General features: G+C 43.0%; 1 protein-coding gene across 1 annotated transcript in view; it reads left to right on the top strand.

The window, feature by feature from the left end:
- Positions 1-22505, top strand: part of LRIG1 (leucine rich repeats and immunoglobulin like domains 1) — a 125500-nt gene that overhangs the window by 81644 nt on the left and 21351 nt on the right. Inside the window, exons 4-9 of the mRNA XM_063940925.1 lie at positions 7305-7442; positions 9109-9252; positions 11942-12085; positions 13936-14079; positions 16511-16654; positions 19252-19332. Of these exons, the coding sequence (XP_063796995.1) occupies positions 7305-7442; positions 9109-9252; positions 11942-12085; positions 13936-14079; positions 16511-16654; positions 19252-19332 (795 nt within the window). The remainder of the gene's footprint in view (positions 1-7304; positions 7443-9108; positions 9253-11941; positions 12086-13935; positions 14080-16510; positions 16655-19251; positions 19333-22505) is intronic.

The following is a 22505-nucleotide window of genomic DNA, read 5'->3' as shown; positions in this document are numbered from 1 at the left end:
ATTAAAAAATCAATCTGTTTTACTGGCTAATTACTGTCCAGATCAATCCACATTACATGTGATAGGGAATATAGATTGTAAGCTCCACTGGGGCAGGGGCTGATGTGAATGGCCAAATATTCTCTGTAAAGCGCTGCGGAATATGTGTGCGCTATATAAATAACTGGTAATAAATAAATAAATTAACCTGCAATTAAACAGACTGAGCGACGCAGAAGGAATTTTTTGTTCTGCAGAATGGCTATAGATATGAGAGAGTAATTGGGGCTCATACACACGGGTGATGAAGAACTACTCTTATTTAATGCATAGACGCGCTTTAACAGAGCCTTAGCAGCATGGCCATCGCAGAGCTTTTCCCTGCAGCCTGTGTATTCTGTTCACATAGAACTTCAGTGCGCACAGCAAAACTTCACGCTACAGCGGAATTGACGCAGAGCGAATGTCTTTCATAGTTAGGGGTCTATTCATGAAGCCGTGTAAAGACTGGAGAAATGAGCCTGTGGAGAAGTTGACCATGGCAACCAATCAGCTGCTGCGTACAATTACATAGTATGCAAATTTATAGATGTTACTTCAATGCTGATTGGTTGCCATGGTCAACTTCTCTATTGGCTCACTTCTCCACACTTTTCACTGCATCATGAATAGACCCCTTAGTATGTGTGTCTTCCACATTGTGCAGAAATACGAAATTACTATTGTGGTTGATTTGTAAGGGTCCACAGTGCTCTGGAGAGTCTGACTGTGTGGGAAAATAGGGCATTCGTCAAACAGGCACATACAGTACAGTAATAATAAATGACTCTTCGGTTTATCGTTTTACTGCCTACTCGATAGTAGTCTGTGGTAAACAAAATGATCACAGAGGTTCATGCCTCAGTGATGTCACTACTCCCTAGTTAATAAACCGCACATTCGTTTAGCCTCCATGATGTGCAGGCAGGAGATAGAATACACTTATTATTTAAGTTGCATTATGTTGTAGCTTTGTAATACTGCTCTCAGGGACGTGCAGTCAGGGGAGGCAGGGGAGGCAGTGCCTCCCCTGTCATTAATGAGTAAAATAATACAAAGAAGATACTTATGACACATAAGTATCTTCTTTATTATTTTACCTATCATTATATGTGTTAAAATCAGTTTGGGAGGCACCGATCGTGGTGCCTCCCGTAGTGATTGGGAAAGGTATGGGGAGCGGGGGGCGGGCGCAGGCGGGCCCTAGCAATGGGCTGGAAAAGCCCATTGAAATAACATGGGAAAGCGGCACCATTAGTGGTGCCGCTTTCCTACAGGGACGTGCTTTCAACCTATGAAAGCACATCCCTGTGAGTGAAGCCACAGTGATTGGCCAGCGGATCCGTCACTGGATCCGCTGTCAATCACTGTGTGGGCGTCGGTACCAGCGGAGGTGCGGGCGGCGGAGGTGCGGGATGCGGCGTGCTGGCGGCGGAGAGGCGGGCGGCAGTAGCGGCGGCGGGACGCGGCTTTCAGGCTCCTTGTGCAGAGTTTGGCAGCGGAAGCGGTACCCATTTCAAAAATGGCGCCTCAGCGTCATTTTTGAAATTCAAGATGGCCGCCGCGAGCCAATCATGGCTCGCCGCGTCATCGCCCCTCCCCCTCCCGCTGACTTATATAAGTCAGCGCGAGGCAGCGGCTGTCAGTCCGACGGCGGAGGAGGAGCGGAGAAGAGCTCCTAAAGACTGAAGACGCCGTGGAAGTCCTGGATGGGCGGCGGCTATGCAAAAGAGCTTAGCAGCCGCCGCCCACCAGGTGAAGACGCCGGAGGAAGACCCCAGAAGCCCTGGGGAGGTGGCGCCCCCCCAGGTGAAGACGCCGGAAGCCCTGGGAAGGCGGCGGCCATGCAAAAGAGCTTAAAGGCCGCCCCCCCCCCCAGGTGAAGACCCAGTTTAATAAAGGATTTTTTAAAGAATGTGTCGTGTTTTTTTCCAATATTTTCTTTACAGGTGGACTACAGGTGCCAGCGGGCCTTTTATGTCCGGGCATGCTGGCACTTGTGGTTCTCCAAGTGCCAGCATGCTGGGGCAGGCTTGCTGTGATCTGTAGGCCACCTGTAAAGAACAATATTACTATTCTTTGCAGGTGGACTACAGGTGCCAGCGGGCCCTTTATGTTCGGGCATGCTGGCACTTATGGTTCTCCAAGTGCCAGCATGCTGGGGCAGGCTTGCTGTGATCTGTAGGCCACCTGTAAAGAACAGTATTAGCATACAATGAACCCCGCACCCACCGCCACCAGGGGTGCGGGGCATAGCACTGGGCTATCAGCCCAGTGCTGGTTGTTGCTCGGGAGGGGGGACCCCATTTTGATTTTTTGGGGGCCCCACTTTCCGAGGAATTCCAGCCCTGGGCTGACTGGTTTGGGGGGTGTTTAATGGCATGGCAGGGGGACCCCACAGTGAGTGTCTCCCCTGCTATGGCATTATCCCCCCTGGCTGGTTCTGCCTGGTGCTGGTTTTAGTGGTGTGGGGGGACTGCACTTTATTTATTTTTTCGGTTGGGGGGGGGGGGGGTGTTTAGCTGCAGTGCCTCCCCAGGCCCTGACCTCACCGCACGTCACTGACTGCTCTTGATTCATATTTAACATTCCCACTAGGCAATTTCAGTGTGGGGCAATGCGCCCTGCCCTTATTATAGACACGTCCCGGTGCTGACCTCAGATGACCCGCGGCACCCCTCATCCCGCTGCACCGGTGGTTTGTGGTTGAACACTGACCACACCGGGTGAATAGCTGGGAAGCGTATGCACACAGCATCTGTTCATTTTGTGGGGAGAGCTGAGGGGAGGGAGGGGGCAGGCTAACATCTCTGGGAGGGCTGGACATGCCTCAAGAGTGATGGAAAGGGGGTTGTGCTACCAGGCCATGCCTCATCCCAGAGAGGCCACAACCCCTTTTCAGGCACACACAAATGTGCGCTCCCGAGTAGTCAACACCTTGCCCTAACAAAACCCTATAATGAACACTATATATTAGTACTTGCAAAAATAAGCTAAACAAAATAAAAATATTTTTTATTTTTATTGCCAAGCTGTTTTTCCTAGTCTCTTTACAGTATATGATACAGTACATGATACAGTACATATTTCATCATGTCATAGTGCATCCCGTATCCCCACTCCCATGCAGCATCTGTTTATCCATGGCTTGTGCTCATTATTTGACCTGCGTTCGGATTGCAGATCAATCTGTTTTCTGGTTTGACCCTAACTCGTAAACCCTGACCTAACCGCACTAATCCAGAAACAATATTCATCTAATACATTCTTAATGCCGAAATATGTAATCTTCAGTAAAAAACCCCGAAAAGAACACAGAATATAATTATTGGTAACAAAGGCCTTTACCGCATGTTATACATTAGAAACAAACTAGTTTAATCAAGGTTAGTACTTGCTTACATGCGGCACATTTGGTTGCAATTATGGATCTGGCACCTAATCACAGTAATAATGGTGGTATTTCCAAAATACTCTTATTGCCCTATATGGTATTTGGGATTCACAAGCTGTTTTGAATTATTTAGCAATGATTCACGTTTAAATTCCCTAGAATGCATGTGATAGATATTAATAAAAACGCAGGCTCCCTCCAACCCCACGTCATGTGGCTCTGAGCTTTCTATCTGTCTCCCTGTACCAGAGATAACCACGTAATATAAAGGAAGCATCTCCTCTATTTAAAATGAACTGGGTTTAGGGGGTAATTTAGACCTTATTGTGCGAAAAAAAACGATCGTTTTCTCTGACATGCATTTTCTCCGCATGCCGAGTCCTGCCCCCCCACCATGTGTTTGGTCTCAGCGGCTGCGTGTGATGTCATGCAGCCGCCGCAACATCCCGACGGTGAGTATCTGGGTACGGGTTAGGGCCTGGTGGTGGGAGGGTTATGCACTGTGGGGGGGAAGAGGGGGGAGGGTTTAGGCCTAGGGGGGTGGTGGTTAACCCAAGCTGTCACCCCCGGAGGGTTAGCCATAGCCGCCACCGCTAAGGGTTAGATTTAGGGTAGGGGACTGGGACGGGGGTAGAAGTACTTACCCCCTCCGATGTTGGAATCTTCAGTGTTGGTATCCCGACTGCCCGGATTTCATATGTATTCCCTGAGATATAACGCTGCTGTACCTTATCTTGATAGTGGATTGGGAGTGTAGTACCGGGCTGCGATGTCATGGCCTGGCACCACTTTTCCAAGAGGGAAACCATCCCTCTACCACAGAGAAAGTGGTGACTGTGCAGTGTCTAAGGGGGAACAGACCCCGGTGCCTACCAGGATGTTAAGGGGGCACACGCCAGCCTTGAACTCAATTGACTAATTTTTTTTTTTACACCCTCCATCTTGCTAATTATGTAACAAATGATGTAACGACCCCTAATATTTACAGGCTCTGTGTAGTACTTCACCTAAACGTGCGTGACATCACAAACATTTCATATAAAAATAAAAGCCCGCCTCAAGCATTGTTGAAAGTTTCCAGCTCGAGTGACTGAATGCTTTTCCAGCTATATTTTGACAGCCAGCTCTTGTTTCATGGAAAACATCAGGAAGGTAAAATAAAAGGAAAACTCTTTTATCATCACAAGCCGCCTGGATGGATTTCAAACTCCAATGTTGAGTGGGAGACTTGATGGTGCGAAAGGTGCTTTTACTTTTATGCTGATATAGAACGTCCAATTACACAGTTTAAAAAGCCATTTTCAAGCAGCGTCTAATGACTAACAGACGTCGACATGGAGCGAAGACAAATATGGCTGAGTTTTTATGCTGTTGTAAAATAAATCAATCGTGAGTCGTAAATCCGCAATTAATTTTGTTTGGTACTTCAAAAAGTATTCAGCTCTTAAAAGAAATAATTAAAAAAACAACAACATAATCTTAATAAATGTATAATAAATCTCTGTCCCAATTCATTATTATACCAGTTTTAATAATTCTGGTATTGTAAAATAACGCACACTTTTATAGTGTTGGCTAACTTCTCATTTTCACAGTGAATGACCAATAAATAAGACATTGCCAATTAACTATCAAGACTCAAAAAGAAGAAAGTAATTACCAATTTACGTTTTTTTTTCTTTTTTCGTTTTACTTGTAAGAAAAAATTTATTTGCTAAAATGTTTTAAGGACAAAGAAAAGGATTGTAAAATGAGATTGACAAATCTGTAACAACTGTTGCTGGAGGATTACTGCAAAATCGCCTTGATAAATTGATCTATCTGGGTTCTATATATGCAATTTCACAAAACATGTAAAGTTATTTTGCAGCCATCCCATACTGAATTATGAGATTTCTGATAACCCAACAGAGCTTAAAGTGTATCACTTGGGGGCGGCCATTTTGTAGGGTGAGCCAATATTTACCAGAAATCAATAAATTGCAGGATGATAAAGTAACAGCCAATCAGCTCCTAACTGCCTGTTACAGGCTGTGGTTGGAAAATGACAATTAAGAGCTGATTGGTTGGTACTTTACCACCGTGCAATTTATCACTCCCCAAACAAATTGATAATAGTCTTTTTAGTAAAAAATATTGGTCTTTCTTGAGTCGTTTATCAAAGTATGTTCTTTGAGAAACACATTACTTGGTGATCCGTTGTCAAAATTCCTTAAGCTTTGGGGGCTTGGTGGTCCCTGGTCATTCAAGTGATTTTTATATATCATCACTTCTACGTTCTCACTTTGACCACAGCGTGTGTTTGTGGGCGTGTGTTTGTGTTTAATGGAAAAAATCTTTTAAATGAACAACTGATTTTATTATGTTTACAGTTCCATCAGGGGTTTATCTGCTTTCACTGGTGGTAGAAGCGCACAGGTTTATATGTTTCTGGCCTCCTGGGTTCATGTATCCAGCCACTGCCCTATCCTTACTTTTTAGGATTAAATTCCCACCTGAACAAACACATCATGTGCATGCGGCCTGAGAATTTGTCCAGCTTTCCCGGGGAAGGTCTGACTCAGCATCATCACATAGAAGCCACTTTTATGCTGATATGAGCATGTTCACTTCCTGTTGGATGAATAAAGTCCAGACAGGCTTAGCAGATCCTCAGGGCTTGTCCACACGTGCACTGGGAAACCGGGTAAAAAAGGGCATGGAAACTAAGGTGTGATTTAGACGCACTGTAATGATGCGTCTTGTAACACATTTTCCATTTATTTCTTTTATTTTCTGTTTCTGCTTTCACCAGTATGGTACAGCCTTTTGTAGAGGTAGTGTGACCAAATCCATGAAAAGTAAATTGTCTTTTAAATTTTAAGAAAACACCAGTGGGGATAAATACTTAAGTAACTATTCATCATACTTTTAATGCAAGTTTTATCAGCTTGTGGCTAAAAATCACATTAACAGCATATAGTTGTCAGTGAACCTAACTGCAACCCCCCCCCCCCCCCCAATTGCCACAGTGCCCCTAATTTGTATTGTTCGATTCACAAAACATCTTTGAGCTTTAAAGACTTGGCAGCAAGTTTTACAAAATAACTGGGGTATTTCCCGAGTTTTAAGCAAGCAATCGTTTTAAGAGAGGGGGAAATGTATCCGATCTTGGAGAGAGATAAAGTACCAGCCGATCCGTTCCTAACTGTCCTTTTACAGGCTGTGCTTGAAAAATGACAGGTGCTGATTGGTACTTTGTCTCTCTCCAATTTATCTCTCTCCGGTGTTTGATACATCTCCCCCCAACCCAGTTTTTAAGTGTTGAATGAAACTAAAATGTGCTGATTTGTGTAGGAACAGTTAATAAATCAAACATGTAATAATGATTGTTCTATATTTCTCACCTTGAAAATGTCTCCACTTAGGTTGATGTTTGGTTTAAAGCTTAGGAGTAAAATCGCTGGACCCCCTCAACCCAGAGACCCACATCCAAAGGAGAAGGGCCCCGTTACTCCTTAGATCCAAAAGGCCTACTGAGGGAAAAAGGGTCTGCGGGTCCCTCCTTGCCGAAGCGCAGAGGGACCCTCGAGTATCCCCAGGGTTGGCCGAAGCTTCCCCCTGGGGAACAAAACAGTCTCCAGCCCTCCCCAAAAGGAGAGGGCCTTAACAACTAGGGTAGAGGGTGGCCCATAAGGGTCTCGCCTAATCCCCAATAAAAATGTGACACACACACACAAAAAAAACAACACAAAATAAGTGCAGTGTAGTGCAAAAACAAAGTGCAGCACACATAAATAAATAAATAAATAAATAAGCCCCTCCTGTGGAGAACGTGTTACTGTGCTTTGCCTAGTTGTGGTGATATGACATGCTTGCCTCATTGTGATGACGTCCTGTTCCCTTCTTGCAGGCACCACAATAAGATTCGGAGTATAGAGCAACATGAACTGACTGAATACACTGCCCTGGAGACCTTGGATTTGAGTTCAAATGAAATAACGAAAATTCATAGCGGTTCTTTTCCTCTACGACTGCGTATTAAGGAGCTGTAAGTAGTGTCACTACATGGTCAGATCTGTGCTGCCCACATGCCTATGGGAAAGTATAGTAGTGTAACTTCCATTTTTGCAGAGTCCTGTTTAGCTGCATGTTTGGGTAACTTTCATCTAGTAGTCTGCTTTCTCTCCATTCCTACTAGACGGAGACAACACTCTCTCTTAGCTGCAGATGCTGCATTTTAAAAATACAATGCATAGAGAATTTTGCATACAGTGAAAAGGAGCTAAGTTAAAATGCCAATTTCACTTTCTCCAATGTGGTTTGGAAAATTAGTTTCCCATCCCTTGATCTGAATATGGGGGGTACCTTTTTGGGTGATGAGCTGACAAACTATGTATCGCGTGGACCATGGGCTCGCGTGTACAGCAGATATGTCTGTGAATTGCCTCATTCACAGACCTATCGGGTCAGCCCAGCCGATGCAGCTATATCCGTACATCTGCCTGTGAGTATGGGCGGCCTGGCGATCGATTGATATATTTTTCGGCTGCCGAATCTATTGAATATGATGTCATGTCTAGACAATTTGCTCCCTAGTACGAACAGTAAAAAATGACCCGGCCCCCCACCTATGGACACTTTGGCCTCGATACAAGGGGCGTGATCTTGCAGTAAAAGACTACCTTACGTCGGAGTTATGCCCCTGACACCATATTATGGGGCACACAGTAATGCCCCTTACAAATTATGCCCCTTCCACCATATGATGCCCCTTACAAATGATGCTCCACAGTTATGCCCCTGACAGCATAATATGCCCCACACAAATTATGGCACGCACAGTGAGGCTACCTACTTTGTTTCAACCTAACTGCTTGTTGTCAAGGGTTGGTGCACACGGTCAGACTGCATTCACTGCAGGCTGCAGCATCTTCCCCCTTCTCCCGGCCGCCAGTAGATCAGCACGGTCCCAACACTTCTGGATACTGCTGTGCACTCCTGTACTATTTCCCTGTTACTAGAGGTCCTACAGGACTTCTAGCATGTCTCCTTTGAGGCGGCGGACAATTTTGCAGGGACATTTTCAGCTGTATTCCATGTGGACTGCCAGTCCGCTTGAAATACTGCTGCAGACAGTGGCCACAGGCGCCCCATACGATTGTGTGGCTCGCCCAGCCCTAGAGGCGGCACTGGATGCCAGACATATAGGGCATGCGATGGGTAAGTGTGCATGCATAAGATCATTTGTGCATAAACCTTACCAGTCGTTAGAACGGTCAGGGGGCTGGCCAATCTGTCGACCCAGTCTGTACTGAGCATTACACTATGCCAAGGGTAGGTGGACCTCTGATGAAATTCTTTATGTAAAGGGATTCCTTGTCAGTGTATGAAGTGTCACTTCACCTATCAGATAGGAAGGATCCGCACTCCTCAAATACAGTTGAATAAAGAAGTTACATTTATTCACAAATGTAGAACATAAGCCCAATGCTTGTTTCAGTCATATAGATTTTCGTCAGGGGTATGTATAAAAAATATATGTGTTATAAAATGTTTGTTACAAATAATGCAATGCTTGTTTAGAAACGTATTCATAACGGCATTTTTCTGCAAAGAAAGACGCACTCATCATTCACAAATGTCACGCAGCCTTGAAATTAAATAGTTGACATTTTTCTTTTTCTTTTTTTTCCGCAACTCTCCTTTTTGTGCAGCAACTTGGGGAGCAACAAGCTGAACAGCCTCGAGCCGGGATCATTTGACAACCTGTCACGCTCTCTGCTTACACTTCGTCTGAGCAAAAACAGAATCACCCAGCTTCCTGCCAAAGCATTCAGGCTCCCCTTACTAACCCAACTGTAAGTACCAATGCAGAGCTTAATTAAGGCCCCCTACACCCTCTACAGATATTGCACCTCTTGGGATTAACTTGCCAACTGTGACGATTTTACCAATGCTCTGTATTCATTCATTCCAAAACACCACCTAATAAAACATGTTTAGACTCTTTTTCTTTTTTTTTCTTCCTTCGGATAAATGGATTGCTTAAAGATCAGGGACCTATGTTACCTAGTAAAGCTAGAGCCAGTTGGACTTTCAGACGTTCGGGGGCCTCACAGCCTTCAACAATGATGGTAAAGTTTTAATGGCGATCGGTAATTTTATCACGTTCTTTGGTTGAGGTCTAGCACCGTACTGACGTTTCCAGACCACACAGGGGATGATTAGGCAGGAAATGTTCTACAAGGTGATGGTAAAATAAATCTTCTTTGCTTTGCTAATAAAATTTTGCCAAGTTTTTCAAAACTAAAGCCAATCACTGTAATACTATAGTTAGACGCTTCAACTTTTCTGCCCACATGTGTATATTTATATAACCCCACAAGTGGTACGCAGCAATTTAATAATGTGTGTACTTTAGGCATAAGTGTGCTGTCCAGGATCACTTGTAATTTAAAAACCATTTTAATATCCAATAAACCTAAAATACCCATTGTGCCAAAGTAGAGGTCAATATATACGTTTTTAAATGAAGGAAAAGAATTGAAGTTGTTTGACCTTTTTCCAGATAGGCAAATCAATCTGGGTGTTACAGCTCCCGTCCATTGGGGGTCATTCCGAGTTGATCGCTCGCTAGCAGTTTTTAGCAACCGTGCAAATGCATTACCGCCGCCCACTGGGGAGTGTATTTTTGCTTTGCAGAAGTGCGAACGCTTGTGCAGCAGAGCACCTGCAAAATCTTTTTGTGCAAAACAAGACCAGCCCTGTAGTTACTCTTCGTGTGCGTTGATTCTAACGATGGTGGGATGGCTTTTGATGTCGCACACCCGCCCAGCGAACGCCCAGCCACACCGGCGTTTTCCCCGACACGCCTGCATTTTTCTAAGCTCTCCCTAAAAACGGTCGGTTGACCCAGAAACGCCCACTTCAGGTCAATCTTCCTGCGTTGTGCCGTGCGACTGAAAGCTTCGCTAGAACCTGTGCAAAACCACAAAGGACTTTGTACCCGTACATCACGTGTGCTCATTGCGGTGCATACGCATGCGCAGAAATGCCGATTTTTAGCCTGATCGCTGCACTGCAAACAACGGCAGCTAGCGATCAACTCTGAATGACCACCATTGTCTTACTGACCTGGGAGGTAATTTTTTATTGGTATTTTCTTTGGTATCCGGTCTCTAGGTCGACCACTATTGGTCGACAGTAACTAGGTCGACAGGTCAAAAGGTCAACTTGAGTTTTTAATTATTATTTTTTTTTTACTTTTTCATACTTAATGATCCACACAGACTACACTTGGGAATAGTAACCATGCCCAAAGCATGGCGAGCTGACACGGTGCACTAATTGGGGTTCCCGTCACTATACGGCGAAAACGACACCAAAAAAACTTTAAAAAACTCATGTCGACCTAGTTACTGTCAACCAATAGTGGTCGACCTAGACACTGTCGACCCTCCATACCACACCCATTTTCTCTATGACTTTTCTCTATGAAAATTGCCAATGTGGAAGCCTTAAGACTTGTCAGCTATCGTAAAACAGTTCGTGAAATCATTGCTCCCAATATTAATAACGGTGGTAAAATTTGAACCAAAGTGAAATATTAATTGGCTCGGAATTATCAAGCCTTAGAAAATGCTAAATTGCACGGTGATAAAGTACCAACCAATCAGCTCCTAGCTGTCATGTTACAGGCTGTGTTTGAAAAATGACACTTGGTTGGTATTTTATCACCGTGCAATATATTACTCTCTAGAAATCTGGGCCATTATGTTCTACAGTACCCTTAAATGCTATACTGGGGTGTCCTGCAACCAGTGCAGATGTCCCCGAAAGTAAAGCCTGCTCGGTGAAATGGTTGATGGTCCACAGATTGGATGATGGTCATTGATGACCTTCGTCTGCACAACTTTTTCAGATGTTGATGGTTGATGGTCATTGATGACCTTTGTCTGCACAACTTTTTCAGATGTCCCTACTCTGTTGTAGATGAAGCGGTTCCAGTTGCTATAAGACCTTGCGCCTTGAGTCCTATTGAAGAAAGAGCGCTATGTAAATATACTATTGGACAAGTGATTTCAGTAGAAGTCTACAGATAGCTCTGAATATTTCTTTCTGCAACCATTGCAGTCCACAGACCTTTTCTAGATTTGGCTAAATTCATTGCCTCTAATTCAACAGCTCTGCCTAATAGAATAATGGGTATGTTATATTTTGTTTTTTAGGAGAAGTTGGGAGATTTTTTTTTTTTTTTACTAAGCAAGTATCATTTTCTCCATCGATTCAAACAGACAAGTCATAGGGAACAATAAGAGTATTTAGATCTTGCTTCTGCTTCCTTAACAAAGCCTTTGGCTCTTAGCAGGTCCTCATCAGCCACCGGTGCTGTAGATGGGGAGAGAGATTATTAGAGCCATGCTATATGATCTCCCACCCATTATGCTTTGCACTGTGTTCTCCTGTCCCTGTTGCAGGGTGTGGGATGACTATCCGCTTAGCAGGTTTCAATGTGACAGCGGTACATGACATGTCTGTGTATTGTAGGGAGCTGAATCGGAATCGGATTCGACTGATAGAGGGACTCACGTTCCAGGGGTTGGATCACTTGGAGGTTTTAAAGTTACAGCGCAACAATATCAGCAAACTCACAGACGGGGCCTTCTGGGGTCTGGCGCGAATGCAAGTCCTGTAAGTATGATCAGCTGGGGCCTGAGTTTGCTGAGGAGATGTAAACAGAGCTGTTTGTGTTGGGCAATAAGTCTCAACATCCCTATTGTACTTAGGGGTTGCTGTATCAAGTAGTGAAAAGAGCGGAGGAAAGGATCAGTGGAGAAGTTGCCCATGGCAACCAATCATCTTTTGAGGTAGCATTTATCAAGTACTCTGTATAAAATGGCAGTTAGCAGCTGATTGGTTGCTATGGGAAACTTCACTGCTCCACTTCTCTCTTTTCACTGCTTTATACATCAGTCCCTTAATGTTTTATTGGGGACTGTAAGGGGGCGATTCAGTTACAGGCGATGTGCTGCGCTTCGGGTTTTGGAACGGCACATTGTGCACCCAGTGTCAGCAGGTTTGCTTCTCACCCTTTGAGGTGTGCAGAAAAATTTGTGAAGTTGCCGCCATCGTAACAGGCTGATACATGCGCAGCCGAGCATCGCAGCAATGATTGAGGACACATCACCAGGAATTGAATTGACCCCTAACTGTTAAGAAATGAAGCTTACCACAAAGTATTTTCTACTGGTATTGCAGACTTGTCCCATATACACAATAGAGTAACACCAGTATTCATGAGAACACTGTTTAGAATTAGTGACAACTATGACGTACAAAAAAGTTATTGTATTTATTTATAACTAAATTTAAATTTGACTTTGTGTCTTCCCAAGAATCAATCAATCTATCCTATCTATCCTATCTATCTATCCTATCTATCTATCTATCTATCTATCTATCTATCTATCTATCTATCTATCTATCTATCTATCTATCTATCTATCTATCTATCTATCTATCCATCTATCTATCTATCTATGTAATGTATATGTGTACTGTATATAGGTGGTCATTCCGAGTTGTTCGCTCGCTAGCAGTTTTTAGCAGCCGTGCAAATGCATTGTCGCCGCCCACTGGGGGGTGTATTTTCGCTTTGCAGAAGTGCGAACGCCTGTGCAGCAGAGCGCCTGCAAAAACATTTTGTGCAAAACAAGACCAGCCCTGAACTTCCTCTTCGTGTGCGTTGATTCTAACATTGGAGGGTTGGCATTTGACGTCACACACCCGCCCAGCCACACCTGCGTTTTCCCTGGCATGCGTGCGTTTTTTTTTAGCACTCCATGAAAACGGTCATTTGACACCCAGAAACACCCCTTTCCTGTCAATCTTCTTGCGGCCGCCAGTGCGAATGAAAACGTCGCTAGAACCTGTGCAAAACCACAAAGGCCTTTGTACCCCTACGTCACGCGTGCGCATTGCGGTCCATACGCATGCGCAGAAATGCCGATTTTTAGCCTGATCGCTGCGCTGCGAACAACGGCAGCTAGCAATCCACTCGGAATGACCCCCATAGTGTATGTGTTATAACAATCTGATAATACGGGTCTATTTACTAAGCTTTGGAGAGAGGTTAAGTGGACGGAGATAAAGTACCAACCAACCAGCTCCTATATGCCCTTGTTACAGGCTGTGTTTGAAATATGACGCAACGTACCTCGTTGGCAAGTACTTTATCTCCGTCCACTTTATCTCTCTCTAAGGCTTAGTAAATAGACCTCATAGTCATTAATCAATATGGAAATCACAGGCTTGAATCCTGAATAAAATGACAGCCAGGCTCCACGCGGCTTACAGGTCAAGGTATGGGGTGTATATTCCTTCACTTGAACTTCCACAGCTGAATAAATGTTAGGTAAACAATGCCAATCTTGTTTTTATCTCCAGTGAATATTTGTATGATGGATGTGTGTACTGCAGCTAAAGGCCACATTTTACCCAATGGATTCATCACTTTTCCCCCTACTTGCCTGTCTTTGTAGACATCTGGAATATAACAGCCTGACAGAAGTGAACAGTGGTTCTCTTTACGGGCTGAAGTCGCTCCAGCAACTTTACCTCAGTAATAACTCCATATACAATATCAGCTCCGGGGGCTGGAGCTTCTGCCAGAAACTGCAAGAGCTGTAAGTATCCCCTACCTGACCAGCTGTCACCAGCCAGTGCCACCCAGGGCAGCAATGCACACGTGTACACTAGAAATGCAGCTGTTTAATAATAAAATATGTTCTGCTCCTGTTCTCTCCTGATAAATGCAGATGCAGCCCTGATCTCACTAATATGATCCACAAGTGGATAGGTTACTGGCTCCCACAACATCAGCTGACTCGTTTCCTGAAATATTATGTGCTGCTGTGGGGGCCGTGAAGAGCTCTGCTGATTGTGTTAGATCCCCATCCACTTGAAAATAGTATATATACAGCCGTGCAATAAATGAAGAATGATCGGAAACTAGAGAAATACACCATAAAAAATGAATGAGTGTGGTATGACTAGTCAATGTTCTGAATGTTGACATGGACGTCAGGTCGACAACAAATACGTTGACATACACTTGTTTACAAGTGTTGACACGTTCGGAATGCCAACATTTAATACATCGACACCAGGATGTTGACATATTTTTGGGGGGCTATATTAGCCTATCTCTTACCCCTAACCCTAAGTATGAACAAAAAACCATATGATGACATTCTGGTGTCGACATATTAAATGTCGGCATTTTAACCTTGTTAGCATTTTAAGTGTATGTTGACATAATTGTTTGTTGGCCTAAGGTCCATGTTGACAATCTGAATGTCTACTAGCTGACCGCGTTCCAAATGAATACGTCTCTTTTTGTAGAGTGAATTATTTAGCCATTCGAGCATCTTGACCTTCCATTTTTTTTCCGATGCCAGAATGGTATTAAATTATTTATACACATGTCCCCCTCAGATTGGCACTTGCTTTTTTTTTTTTTTACTAACTTGGTTTACCAAAAACAGCATAGTAACTCCAGTGTCTCGTGTATTAATATAGATAACAACATATTTAATTGCACAGTGAGCATTACTCGGGCAGAAGGTCCTTGTGAGTTACTCACAAAATGAGTTATTTTCTGCTTTGCATGGATTTGAGTAGTGACCACTTCTCCTCCAAAGTTATTTATTCACTTAGAAAACACACACCGGGCGTGCTGCAGGTTACGATTTAACACCCCGTTTCCTGGCATCAATTTTAGCCCCTGATGTCAGTAGTTCCATTTTTTCCGCCTTTTTGTTTGAATGATGGGAAGTAAGAGCAGAAAACGATATTGCTTTTACTCCGACGGCAGATGTTTCCCTGCATTTTATCAAAGTGAACTTTTTCTCCTTTCTGTAAAATCAAGCTCTTGGGTTACTTTCTCAGAAATCCGTTTATCTCTTAGCTGAATTCTTTAATAGTAAGTGTAGACATTATTTTGGTCTTGTGCCAGTTTGCAAGCTAACTTTCTTAAAGAAGTGTTGCACAGATCATTAATTATGTGTGCCTATCTAGAATTTTCATTGAACAGGAATCCTTAGAACGCCCATTGAACAAATGGTGAATGCTTTGTGGATACTTTAGTGCTTATTATTCAGTTCTATTTTGTTATTTTTATTGTTTTATTTAGAAATGGATTTTCTCCCACGCTTAGACTATGGGCGAAATGGGTGTGGTATGGAAGGTAGATAGTAACTAGGTCGACCACTATTGGTCAACAGTAACTAGGTCGACAAGGTCTTTAGGTCGACATGGTCTAGGTCGACAGGTCAAAAGGTCGACATGAGTTTTTAATGGGGGGTTTTGTGTCGCTTTCTTCGTAGAGTGACCGGGAAGCCCAATTAGTGCACCGTGTCCCCTCGCATGGCTCACTTCGCTCGCCATGCTTCGGGCAAGGTGCCTCACTCCGCTACTGCTTCACTCGGCACAGATTACCCTTCCAATCGTAGTCCACGTGGATCGTTAAGTATGAAAAGGTTCAAAAAAAGAGAAAAATTGTGAAGGACTCATGTCGACCTAGTTACTGTCGACCAATAGTGGTTGACCTAGTAACTGTCGACCTAGAGACCGGATCCCGGCGAAATTTATGTACTAGATAAATGATAGCTAGGGGTATATTTATTAAAGTGCGGGTTTACAAAAGAGTGAGTTTGTCCATAAAACCCAGTCAGATTCGATCTGTTATCTTCTAGAAGCTGCTAGATAAATAAGTAGAATCTGATTGGTTGCTATGGACAACGGCTCAACTTTTGTAAACCTGCACTTTCGTAAATATACCCCCTAGGATCTGTTTGGTTGCTATGGGTAAAATCTCTACATCCCCCTAAGCCTCCATATTTTTTTTTTTTTTAACGCACCATAATGACATTATTGTTTGAGACACTAATTATGTGAGGTTTTTTTTTTTTCAATTGTGTTGCTTTTTTTGTTTATAAGTTCAGTGCAGAGCATGACCATGCTGTACCTTCCCTTCCGCAGTAATGTCTGTCTTGCAGCTCTCGGATTGGTCTTCCCAGGTCACATGGCATATAAATATATTTTTTGTCTCCGCAGAGTTCTGTCCCATAATAATCTCAGTCGACTAGATGAGAAGAGTCTTGCCTATCTTGGGTCTCTGACTGTCCTACGCCTCAGCCATAACGCCATTAATTTAATTGTAGAAGGTGCATTTAAAGGGCTTCAGAAATTGCGTATATTGTAAGTATTAATCGGCATTGTCAGTAAGTAGCTATATCTATTATTATTCATATGTTGATCCTACTGTACTGCCAGGGCGCTGGGCCCCGGTCCTTGCCCTTGGTCCGGGCCCAGCCCCTAATCACACTCTTACCCCTATCCATAATTAACAGCACCTTGAAAGGTCAGACTAGATGGGCCAAATGGTTCTTATCTGCCATCAAATTCTATGTTTATACAATTAATAACTAATGCAAATAAGTAACATTCCTGTTCTCGAGAGGTTAACCCTAAAAGGTAGTGCATACAGCATAATTGACAACCCAAATGATTACACTTGCATATACAATTATTTGTAATGAAAGGCGGTAACTATTAGTGCGTTCAGCCCAGCTAAATTGTGCTTCACTAACGTATACACCAAACCGAGTAATGACTGTGCGTTATTGCGGCCATGCAGGTTAGCCTGTATGAATGCGTATTCAGCAGAGTGTGAACTGCAAGAAATATTTTTCGATTTAATTGAATAAACTATTGAGAAATTCCCCCCCAAAACTGTGTGGAGCCCTTCCTGCTTTTATTCCGATTTCCACCCTGACTGACAGACGTGGTCTCCGGGAATTTGTAAAGCCGCAGTATTTGGCACGCAGGGAGCATCATGCATTGGCAGCTGTTGGTGCCTGTATTTCATTCAGGATCTGTAGGCATTCCGAAAAGAGTTAAAGAATGGCTCGGCCTTGTCCTGCTCACGTTTAATGCAGTGTCCCTTTCAGCCGGGGAAGAATGGGGGAGAGATGCGGGGTGAGCTCTGATTTAATAAGTGGGGGAGTGTACCGGCCAACGCACCTGGTGAAAGGGAACTAGACATGCTTTAATAATAGCCCATTGTTTGGATGGCTTTACTCGGTGCGAAACTCCTGAATTACTGGGATATTCAAATAGAGGTCACACTGGTGGACCCCAGTTCTATGATTAACAGGGCTACTTGCATTTAGATGCAGCCAGCCAGAAAGAATAGGAAATTGGCATGGGAGAGGAGAAAGCTGAATAGAATGAAAGATGGGCCCAAGCCCTTCATTGTCCATCCAACAATACGGAGCTAAGTTTTCAATGGAATAGCAAACCGGGCCAAAAGAGACTCTAATACATCAGCAATGGAAATTGATTCCATGTAACATCATAGATGGAGTATATAAATGACGGGGGGATAACATCATTCCATCTCTGCATAGAAAGTGCAGGAAAAGAGAGTCTGCATTATTCAGTGCTGGGAATTCTAGCTAAGTGCCGCTGTAGCCTTGGTCAAATGGGATACATTTTATTTACTGATTAAAAGGGAAAGAATATGTTTTATACAGGAAGTTAGTGTGCTGATGCTAGAGGTAAAAATGTGTATTATGTTGCGACGCACACAGGGGCTATGACAAACCTTGAAAACTACAGTAGTACAAGATTTTCACAGACTTACAAATCTATGGGGTAGACGGAGAGGTGGAAGCAGTCGCACAGCGCTCAGTGACTGCGCTGAAGTGCATAAAAGCAGCGGGAGATGACTTTATCCGCACAGAAAGTGGTCTATGCACGTACAACGTCACTGATGTAGCACAGCGGAACTTGGCGTGAGGAAAAGCCGCAACCGCTCGCATTGGAGACATTTTTTTACACAGATTCAGACTCTCATTTTAAGTGAAAAAGTCGCTTAGTGCGGACAAGTCACATCGGACCTGGTGCGCTGAGAGGAGATATTTTGGTGCTACTTTTAGCACAGTATGAAAGGACACGTCTGTTCTTGAATGAAATTATTTTGTTCTGCAAAGTCAAGTATTATTCTGTTTTTCGCCTGACTATTAAAACACTGGGTCATCGTTCTACTGGAGCACTGTATGTCAAGAAGTCATTTTAGGTAGAAGGATCCAAACACAGTTACGCATAGGAAAAAGTCCTGTACAGCTGAGAAGGCCTGCAGCCTTGTGCTCTACTATGGTCACATAACTATCAGAAACCATAACATGTTGACTGTTTAAGCTTAAATGGCTACATTTTATAGTGTTTATCTGTCATTTGAACAGCGAACATTAAGATGTACTAAGCTTTTGAGAGAGATAAAGTACCTGCCAAGAGATAAAGTACCCGCCAATCCGCTCCTAACTGCCATGTTTCAGACTGTGGGGCAGATGTATTAACCTGGAGAAGGGATAAAAAAGTGATAAGCGCAAGGTGATAACGCACCAGCCAATCATTATGGATTTGAAAAATGACAGGAGCTGACTGGCTGGTGCGTTATCACCTTGTACTTATCACTTTTTTATCCCTTCTCCAAGCTTAATACATCTGCCCCTCTGTTTGAAAAATGGACAGTTAGGAGCTGATTGGTTGGTACTTTATCTTTCACCTCATTTTGTTACTCTCCAAGGCTGTACTCATCTCCCCCAGAGAGAGAGAGAAAAGTTGTAGAGTTTAAATTAGAGGCTGACTAATCCCACTACTGGCAATGCAGAACCTCGTGTAAAGACTGCTTTTTGTAATCTCTTTCCAAACTTTCCACTTACTATTGAAAAGACGGAGCCAGCACTGAGAAAGTAACTGATTGTAGGCTGTTTCTTTTGTGTCCTCTGCAGGGAATTGGATCATAACGAGATCTCGGGCACAATAGAGGATACCAATGGAGCATTTAAAGGCTTGGACAATCTGAACAAGCTGTGAGTACTTTCCCCTTCTCAATTCTTTCTCCGTCCCTCTAGCAGTAGGACTGCGCCCCCCATCCCCACCCCATCCCCACCCCCTCCTACTGTGTGCCTTTTATTCTGGAAGCACAAGGATGGATGTCCGTTCACACATATATCTTCTAAAGAGACAGTCGCGGAGTAAGGGCTCTAGAATAATGCTCATTGTATAGGAATATTAATGACTTGGAGTAGTTCTGGAGAAAGCGCCGCAAGGTTGGGAATGTTTTTGGGTGGTCCCTATGTCAAAAACTTTTTTTTTTTCCTGGTGAAAGAAATCCATGTATTGTCCGTTCACTCATTCTTTTATGGATTGAAGTATGAATAAATGTTGGTAAATATTTATTTTGACAACTGTTTTTCTTTAACTCACCATTAAATTGTGGAGAACATAAGATTTTATATGTGGTTTTAATTTTGTATAATGCAAGGTTAGACATCTTGTGGTTCTCCAACTGTAGCGAAACCTGCCACAGACGGAGAACCACAAGGTGTCTACCTAAGGCTTTATACAAGAATGTCTCACGGCGCTAATACTAAATTTTACATTTTATATTTATTCTAAAACAAACCTTAATAGTTAATAGGAATACAGATCTTAATCAGCTGCTGAATGTTAATTGTGTTAGTGTAAGAAAGGGGGATTACCAGCTAAACAATATAAGAAAAGAACACTCGGCGCTATTTAAGAACCTTCCAGACTCCAAATAAAGTGAATTCACATGTATACATAAAAACACCTTTTTATTCCGGATTAGATTAATCACATAAATCTCTAATTAGTAGATGGAACAACATAAAATTCTTAACCTAATAAAAAAGCTATCATATGCATATATAAATTTAACAACTCTAATTCATTCTTATTTCCAAAAGCCGGCTTTCTATATGCACCTAAAATAAAATATGGATCAGCTCTCATGCGTATATAGTAACCACAATATGTGCAATAGGGGATATACTTATTAATTGATGTGCAAATCAGTATTCTCAGATTGTCCACTAACTGCTTGTAGAGAGACGGAATGATCAGATGTAGTAATCACCGCTTGTTGTTACAAAGTCTCAAAACGGCTCCTTGTATTATTACACTGAACACTCGTTGTTACAAAGTCTCAAGCAATTCCTTTTGCATAGATAATAATAATAGTTCCTGATTGCCTAATCAGGCTGGCTAAATGGTAAAAGTTCTCACCCTCCGTCTTACACGTAGACGGATCCAGCTGGAGATACACTGCACTGCCGGTCAGGTGCGGCTAGGGAGCTCCGGACGTCTCCGGCCCCCAACGTATGAAATGCCGCTGCAGTCCCAAGTGAAGCCGCTGATGTAATTTCGCTGGCGTCCGGCGTGGTGCAGTGATTCTTAGGTGATAACCGCAGTGAATGGTATTGTCATCAGATGTCCCTTCTTTCCTCTGACTAGTTTCGCTCGTCACTGGAGCTTCCTCATGAGGAGGGTGAGAACTTTTACCATTTAGCCAGCCTGATTAGGCAATCAAGATCTGTTATTATTATCTATGCAAAAGGAATTGCTTGAGACTTTGTAACAACGAGTGTTCAGTGTAATAACACAAGGAGCCGTTTTGAGACTTTTTAACAACAAGCGGTGATTACTACAGCTGATCATTCCGTCTCTCTACAAGCAGTTAGTGGACAATCTGAGAATACTGATTTGCACATCAATTAATAAGTATATCCCCTATTGCACATATTGTGGTTATTATATACGCATGAGAGCTGATCCATATTTGATCCATATTTTATTTTAGGTGCATATAGAAAGCCGGCTTTTGAAAATAAGAATTAATTAGAGTTGTTAAATTTATATATGCATATGATAGCTTTTTTATTAGATTAAAATTTTTTATGTGGTTCCATCTACTAATTAGAGATTTATGTGATTAATCTAATCCGGAATAAAAAGGTGTTTTTATGTATACATGTGAATTCACTTTATTTGGAGTCTGGAAGGTTCTTAAATAGCGCAGAGTGTTCTTTTCTTATATTGTCTACCTAAGGTGCAATTTCTGGTTTAGTAAATGTGACTCTTGTTACTGCATAGTGACAACGAATTCCTCCTGTACCCTGTGACTAGCGGAACTGTGTGTTCCCATTACTTCGAGAACCATCCTTTCCATACGAACATCTGAGTATACAGTGGGAGATTTATCAAAGATTGGAGAGAGATAAAGTACCAACCAGTCAGCTCCTAACTGTTTTTTTACAGGCTGTGCTTGAAAAGTGACAGAAGCAGATTGGTTAGTACTTTATTGCTCTCCACGTTATCTCTCTCCAAGCTTTGATAACTATCCCCTGATAGTTCTCCAGGTTTTGGTGTCTGGTGAACTATGAAACAGATGAAAAATGTCAGCTCACATCACCAGTTGATTCTATTTTCTCCCAACCCAGAGGTTCTCAAACTCTCCAAACAGTTCATGTTTTCCAGGTCTCCTCACAGAAATGCAAGTGAAATAATTAGCCCCACCTGTGGATCTTTGAAAAGATCACTGTGTAATGAGTACACCTGTGCACCTGCTCGGTCACTTGGAAAACAGAGGGGCAGATGTATTAACCTGGAAAAGGCATAAGGAAGTGATAAACCAGTGATATGTGCAAGGTGATAGAGGCACAAGCCAATCAGCTCCGATATGTAAATTAACAGTTAGGATCTGATTGGCTGGTGCCTTTATCACCTTGCACATATCACTGGTTTATCACTTCCTTATGCCGTCTCCAGGTTAATACATCTGCCCCATAAGCTGTTTGAGAACCACTGTCCCGACCTATTTTGGTTAACTTTATTAAACTAGATGTTTCAAACCTGATTTAATATTCTCCACATTAAAAGGGCTGGGTGTTCTGCTTGTCCTTTGACGGGCAAGGAAATAAAATGGTGTATGGACATGACAGCATATACTGAGCGTTTTAGTTGTGTAGGGATGGTAGGGCATTGGTTCACGGACACTGCAGGTTTTCCATAGGCTGTATAAAGATTAATGAGATGTCCCTGTATAGTTTTTAATTTCTTGAAGCCTGCCTGAAGATATAAAGTAGAGCTTAGCATCTAGGATTCGACTCTGTTCTTCCCGCTACGTTCGGAGCTGTATACGAGGCAAAACGCCATTTTGCTGGGAAGCTCAGTTTCTGCA

This window comes from Pseudophryne corroboree, chromosome 9, assembly GCF_028390025.1.
Source record: "Pseudophryne corroboree isolate aPseCor3 chromosome 9, aPseCor3.hap2, whole genome shotgun sequence".
NCBI lineage: Eukaryota > Metazoa > Chordata > Amphibia > Anura > Myobatrachidae > Pseudophryne > Pseudophryne corroboree.
This window is presented reverse-complemented; position numbering and strand designations above follow the sequence as displayed.